Source organism: Ascaphus truei, chromosome 7, assembly GCF_040206685.1.
Source record: "Ascaphus truei isolate aAscTru1 chromosome 7, aAscTru1.hap1, whole genome shotgun sequence".
NCBI classification, from domain to species: Eukaryota; Metazoa; Chordata; class Amphibia; order Anura; family Ascaphidae; genus Ascaphus; species Ascaphus truei.
The window spans coordinates 47603286-47610717 of NC_134489.1; the positions used below are offsets into that span (position 1 = coordinate 47603286).

Sequence of the window (7432 nt, forward strand, 5' to 3'; positions counted from 1 at the left end):
ACTAACCTGACCTCAGATATCATATGTACTTTGGACGGATAGGCCATGTTTACGCCGCTGGGTCTTAAAACACCAGGACTGCTGGACAAGGCAGCTTGATGAGTGAGAATTTAGGGCCCTGGACATAATGCAAATGGTGTTATAAATGTAACGGTGCTTCCCCCACCCAATCGCAGATAGGGGCCTTTACAGGGTGTATGGTGCATATACTGCGGGCAACAGGAGGGCTGAGTCATCCGCGGATGGTAGTGGAGACATAGGAACAGGCTTCTGGGGTTCATACCCCACATATCTCCTTAGGAGTGCTGCGCCTCCATCTGCCGTAGGCTCCAGGAACTGAAGGTGATCTCCCATGGTACAACTTGTTACTGGGGGGAAGAGGTAAGGTCCCGCACCAGGCAGGAGGTATATTGCAAACAGGAACGGGTTTATTACTATACTCTGTAGTAACAGGAACCAGGCAGGATCTGCCCTTATACAGTCTCTCAGGACCGCCACTACAGACCAAGGGCACCCGCAGCCGTCCTAGCTCTTCCCCACCTCCCTAGTGGAGGCAGTGTCCACACACTCTCCCCCGGAGGGAAGAGCACATGGGAAGGCCCCAATCTCAGGCTCCTAGTTGTGTGACCTGCCTTCCTGAGAGCGGAAGGAACTCTGCTAACGTTAGGGCGGTCCTGCCCTTAAGTACAGCCAGAAGGTGGGCACCCCGTTGTCCCAGCTTCAACAGGATGTACCACCCCCTGCTGTCACTCAAGTGCAGTACCAAAGGAAGGGGAAAACCCCATACCAACTACTGTCAGCCTGATAGTACCAGGGTTTAGTGCCAGGCCTAGGGCAGAATAGTAGCCATACCCAGCCATGGCTACATAAATAATAATGATCACACTTTTCAATGTTCTAATTAACAACTGTAGGACTTACAATTTTTTTTAGTATTTTTCATAGACAGTGGGAGCTATACATGAAAAGCCTCCTGTCTGTAAATCACAGCACCATTTTTATAAAATATATTTTTTATTACTTTATTTTCATTAAATATGTTGCTATGTCTTGCTCTATTTTTGACTCACAAAATCCTTAATGAATGTCCACCACTGTATATGTGTAAAAAAACATATATACAAAAAAGTTATGGGAGCTAAAATCATCTGCTCATACTATAAAAAACACAAAAAAGGTGTTTACATGTAAACCCCTGCACCCCATACCCCTTTACACTGCTGATGGATGCATGCGCCTACTTGCTATCCACATTTCTCGCTATACCTTCCATTTTTTGCCCTATTGGTTCTATCCCTTATACAAATCCTTCTCCACATCATCTGATTCAGATTGTTATCTTGTATTTCACATCTGTGTTAAACTCATGGCATCTTTTGTAAATCAGTATTGCTTGACTGGAGGAAGAGAGACTACTGAAGTACAGAGGTTGCTGAGGTCTGCACGTGGGAATGGCTGTGTACAGTATATTCAGGGGAAATCCTAAGGGGTTCACAAACTTTTTCTCGCCACTGTATGCTTGTAATAGTTAGTAACGGTTTTGATCAGAGAAAAACGTTCGCAGAACTCTTAAGCTAAGAAAATTCTAAGCAAATTCTCTACGTTTTCTGGAGAAAAGTGATCCCAAACGTTATCAGCTTTATAAACACAGACAAAAAACTGAAGGCAAGTCGTTTATTGGAAGATTTCTGCACAAATGTAAAAGCCCAAGAGCAGAAATTAAGCCGTTTGCTCCACAGAGCACATAACAGACGATAGTTTTACCCCCCAAAACATTGTGCTACCCAGCACTTACTAAACGTGTTATATTAAAACGTGAGAATAACTGACACTTTAAACAAAACATACTGGAGTCTATTTATTAAAATTTACCAGCTATAAAATACAGGGGGGAAACTGCACTAGATTTATCCAAGATAGAAAATACTATTTATTTCCGCACAACTCATTTTCTTTGATAAATCTGATTGATTTAATCATGCAACTGGGAGACTTTGATAATAAAAAACAAACATCGAGTGCAGGTTATCCATCGATTTCCACAGGTCTTCCACCCAAGCCTTATTCACATGGGTGTCACATGGGTGCTGTGTGCACATTCACCACTGAAAAGGACAGAATTTGTTTTCTTCCACATGTAGGTGCAGTATTTCCCAGCAATGCAGGGGACGCGGGCACTGTCTGTATATTCACTTAACAGGGACATTCTTATTTCTTCTTCTGGACATGGGCGCAGTCATACTTGCCCCTGACCACCTTGAGTTTGACCCCGGGAAGGTCCTGCGTGCGCCCACCCTCCACCAGAACTATGTTGTGTTCCTGCAGATTGTGCCCCTCTCCAGGTATGAAGCAAATCACCTCCTTGCCATTGCTCAGTCTCACACGTGCGCACTTGCGGTTGGCGGAGTTGGGCTTCTTGGGCTTACGGATCATGGTCTTCAGCACAACACCCTTCAACTGCGGGGACCCACATAGGGGGCTCAGCTTGGGGGGTGTAGGTTTGGGTTTGCCCGCACGGTGCATTTGGTTAATTGTGGCCATGCCACGGGAGTCCTGGGGAAATGAGGCCTGACATGCCCGCTGGGCAAGAGCCCGGGAGAGGGAGGAGTAGCCTGCGGGGAGACACCAAAGCTTCATTAAAAAGGAGCAACCATTTAGGCTCTTCACAGCCAAAAGAAGTAAAAAAAAAATATATATATGTAACATCGCCGGAAGAAGAGATCAGTGTATCTCGAAAGCTCGCACAAATAAAAGCATTTCATTAGCCACAGAACGGTATCATCTATTTATTTTTTGATGTATGTATATATATATATGTGTATATGTGTATATATAAATATATATATATATAAAGACATACAATACAATATACATACATACATACACACACACACACAATGCTGGCCTTTCTGACACAGAGAGGGGTTTCACTGCCCTGCAGATTTAAAGAAAAATGTTGAGCTTTTTCATTGTACGGTTCTGTACTCTTAAAAAAACGGCAGTTAAGGTCTTTTGAAATCAATAATATATTGAAAAATTATTATAGTAGAATAATGATACTAAAATATAAAATAAGTAGCCAAAAAGCAATCTACTATAGCAATATTACACACAGAGTTGCAATATACCCTTGGAGTGGGGACTGGCATAACGTCTCGGGGTACAGCCCATTCGTCGAATGCCACCCATGATTGCTTTTTGGCTACTTATGTTCTATTTTTGTATTATCTTTATTCTACTTTCATAATTTGTCAATACATTATTGTGCTTCATATTTCTTGGCGTGCAGTGTATTTTTTTGTTTTTTTTACTGGTCTTCTTGCTAGGTGGTCTAGGCTAGGGTTGTCCACCTTACACACTTTGCACCCACTTTATTATTATAAGTAGTATTACATCTTTGCTGGATCTTCCTTGTTCCATTCCCTGTTTCTTTGATTACAGTACAAAGTGAACGGCAAACATTCCCACAGGTTGTGATGCTGATTAATAAACGAACAATGGATATTTGTAGATTAAATTATAGTGTGCAGAGCTTTGCAAACGTCACAGGTCTCTACAGGTATACAGGATGCAAAAACGCAGGGAGAATGAACCACTTACCCCATCTCCAGGACACCGCTGCAAAACTAAGAATCCCAGCGTAGGACATGCTGCAGCGAAGTGTCAACAAGGGCAGCTGTCACCTGCATATAACACAAGGAGACTGTCACATATCCACTTACTGTGACATATGACAAGACAGCTAGAACAAACTACTCTGGACCTCACTGCTGTTCTTGCAGTGCTTTTTTCTAGCAGATGCACTGGTCATATGGAATGGATGTGTATTGTGTATATATCACACATATGAAGGGGTTATATATAGTACATCTGAGGTGTACAACTCTAGCCCCGCTATAAACAGGTTCACCTCCACCCGACCCCAATATCCCCTCACTCACAGTTCTACCGGCTCCATGTGCCACCTCTTTCCGGATCACATGTCGCTTTAGGCGGGGCTTTCTCAGAACGAGGCATGGAACGCAGAAGAGAAAAACAGTGAAAGGAAAAGAGGTCTCCAAGCGATAAGTGGGAATCCCCTTGCTATATGAATGAGATCAGATGCATGAAACATCTTCAGATCAAACTTAACGGCATGTCTGTCTATTTCCAACAGTATATATTCGCTATGTGTATAGATATATATTTAATGATAGGCCGCTGTCGTGTGTGTATGTGTTCACGTGAGATAATTAGACAAATTTAAATATCGTTTTAAAATAATTTACACTAAATAACATGTTACATTAATTTCTGTTCTATATTACAGGGATACCCGTTCAAAGCTGGACGTGACTCGTGGGTTTGTCTGGCTCAGTCCCATTGAGCATCTAAGAATGCGTTCACGCTAGCGCTGAGCTTGCCGAGTTTAGTTCCTGCAATTTAAATTGTCCCGCTCACGCGGTGCGCTCGGGCACGCACGCTGTCCCAAGCTTTGCGCAACAACAAAAAACCATGCCCCAATGCTCCCACGCGCGCTTGCAAAATAGACAGGACACTCAGCGCTCATGCTGGGAAAGCTGGTGACGTCACCGCTCTCAAGCATGACCGTGGTTAGTGCCAGCGGGGCCACAGCCTAATTGGATCTGGAGCCACTTCCAGATGAGCTGCTCCTGGTGGTGGTCAACTTCCTGCCCCCTCTGGACCTGCTGACCTGCTTCAGGCCTGTGAGTCAGCGTTGGAGACAACTAGCGGATTTGCCCACTCTGTGGAGGCAGAAGTGTGAGGGGGATTGCAAGACAGAGATGCTGAGAGCGGCTCTCATCTGTCCGGACATTGCCTGGAACAGAGTGTGCTTGAAGCTGCCATTCTCACTAAACCTGCCGTGTAATCCCTGTGGGACCGGTGAGATGAGGAAGAAGGTGTTTAGAAGAACTGTAAGAGAGGAAGCGATAAAATCAGGGACAGGGAACATTATACTGAGACAGGGAGAGTTACAAAGGTTAAAAAAATAGAGAGAAAGAGAGATGTATCAGAGTAACTGATGAGAGAAAGAGAAGACATCAGGGAAACGAGAGAGAGCTAAGAATTACTGGAGAGAGAGGACATCACAAAAAACTGAGAGAGAGAATAATCAGAATAACTAGAGAGAAAGAAAGTTTAGAGAAATGAGAATGAACTTTGGAAAAGTGGAACAGCTAAGTACATAAAAACAAAAGCGAGAGCACAGACCAAGACTTGCAGATCAGTGAAGGGAATGAAGAGAGGTGACGAAAGTCTGGGACATAAAGAAAGTGTAATGGGTGGGATAAAAAAGGGGAGTGGGAACCAGGATCAGGAGAGTACAGGACACTAAGTGAGTGGATGTGGCCCCTCTCAATGTCTATCTGCTCTCTGTATGCCAAAGCACTCAATCACTGGGATGTTAAGTAGGGAGGTGATGGTGATTATCAAGGAGATAAAGAACCTATCGTTCGAAACGCGTAGGAGGTTTTCCTCTATGTTTTGTATACTCCAATAAAGATTTCTGTATTACTGGATCCTCTCCCTGCTCCTGTTTGGCTGTGCTCTACACTTTTTGCATCTATATGGATTTCGGCAGCAGCAGCAGCACGTCTACCTAGACCAAGGAGGTGATCGTGAGTAACAACAACCATAACTTCATGCCTTATGGACATTCCCAATGAAATTGAGAGTGGGTGGTTATTCCACTTACCCCCAGTTTTCAGGGAGTATTGCTCATGTGACTACTTTATGGATACACTCACTTGCTTATGATCAATATTGATTCACATATACCTATTGTTCAGGATTTATTACAATATTAAAAACAGCCTGGTACTTGAGCACTCTGGCCACGCTTCTTACCTCAGAGATTAGCATGAATTAAACATATGTTCAGAGTATCTGGAGTCTTGCATCCAGGGATAGGTTGGTGATTTCTGACTCTCGCTGCTCTCTTAAAGTTTGCTGGACGTCAAGACTGCAGATGTGTGTATAATATTAAGGTCCAGTTGCTGGCTGGATATAGTTACCGTCATAAAGGAATTCACAGAGAGTCCTGAGGCGATCCCACAGTGGAACGACTGCAAATAGCATCAGGCATGGATTGTCAGTGTTTCAGTGTCAGGGTAAAATGATGTACAAACTCTCAAGGTGCTGATCTGGGAAAGGGATGCTCTGTAACACTCTGATGTCACATGCTGTAGTCTTCCACTTAAAATGCTAAGGTGGTGCAGCCATCTCCTTTTATAAAAATAATTTCTAGAGATTAAGGAATTTTTCTCTTTTCTTGTATAGCTTCTGTGGTCTTTATTATTATTCCCAGCGTGTTATTTGAATCCATTCCTAGGACTCTGCTTTCCAGGCTCTGTACCTTAGCAATGGCTAAACGCACAAAGATGGTCATATTTACTAAGCAGTGCTACTCCATATGACACTTTCTCGCACAACTTACAAAATTCGTCCATTTGCGGTCCATTCAAGTGAATTAGTTTGCATGTTGTGTTATGGAGTAACAATGCTTAGTAAATTTGTCCTAAATGTAATTAACTATATACAGGAAAGTATAACGTTTACCAAGGAACAAGAAATGACATCAGCACAGTTTCCTGCTTTTAATGAAGGAGCTGTGGATTCCAAGTGGGTTTTGAGGTCTTTTCTTTCAACAGGTCTCATCTGTTCCGTGGTTAGGGCTCTGGCATATGATTTGTGCGGTTCATGCACAAAGGGAAGGACACACAGTTCTGGAAGGGTTATATGGAGCGCGCATCACAAACTCATCTGTCACCGTCAAGGGTAACGGACAGAGTTTAAGTCCATTCAAAGCCAGCTATAGTGACTTGTGTGTTACCCTATGCAGCTCACCCTGTATTGCAGGCCCCAAATAATAAATTGTAAACTCTTCAGGGCACAGACCCATGTTACCAGTTTTAGGTTAATTGCTTTATATTTAATAGTAATTATTTTACAACAGTAAAGTTATATAATGAGCTAAGGTCACACTGCATGTTATACATGAAAGTAGGGCTTCTCTGGCATAGCCAGAGCTTTCTATGATGCTGACTTTCTTCACACCAACAATGTGCAATTCTTGTGTTTACAATTCAATAAACTTCTTTATTCTCTGAACAGTCATTTGTACCTTACATTTGTATGCCGTAGAGGTCCATACACATTGGTCTGCACACTTAAGGCCCGTAATATAGTGGGTGCGTTTGTGCGGCACTTATAATTGGCTGTGGTTAGTCAGCCTTTCTATACTAGAGCCACACATGGCACTGAGCGTGGAGCTGGCCGATCGGGGGAAGACTCAGAAAATAATCTTTTTGCGTCCTTTAGAGTGAGGCTGCAATGTATGGGTATATATGTGTGTGTGTGTGTGTGTGTGTGTATATATATATATATTTATCAAAGTTGCATGTTATGTTAATAAATTTATTCTCGTAACGTG

General features: G+C 43.0%; 1 protein-coding gene and 1 pseudogene across 1 annotated transcript; one reads left to right on the forward strand and one right to left on the reverse strand.

Moving 5' to 3' along the window:
• Nucleotides 1-1660: 1660 nt before the first annotated feature.
• Nucleotides 1661-4066, reverse strand: MRPS12 (mitochondrial ribosomal protein S12). Its single transcript, XM_075608257.1, has 3 exons — nt 3942-4066; nt 3601-3683; nt 1661-2612 (listed from the first exon to the last, which is right to left on the reverse strand). The coding sequence occupies exons 2-3, from the start codon at nt 3647-3649 to the stop codon at nt 2209-2211; spliced, it is 453 nt and encodes a 150-aa protein (XP_075464372.1). The 5' UTR covers nt 3650-3683; nt 3942-4066; the 3' UTR covers nt 1661-2208.
• Nucleotides 4067-4619: 553 nt separating this feature from the next.
• LOC142499982 (F-box only protein 27-like) lies at nt 4620-7384 on the forward strand (annotated as a pseudogene).
• Nucleotides 7385-7432: the final 48 nt, after the last annotated feature.

Coding starts and splice junctions, on each gene's coding strand:
- MRPS12 (XM_075608257.1), bottom strand. CDS start 3,649: ATGTCCTACGCTGGGATTCTTAGTTTTGCAGCGGTGTCCTGGAGATGG. Junction 2,613..3,600: donor AGCGGTGTCCTGGAGATGGG/GTAAGTGGTTCA, acceptor GTCTCCCCGCAG/GCTACTCCTCCCTCTCCCGG.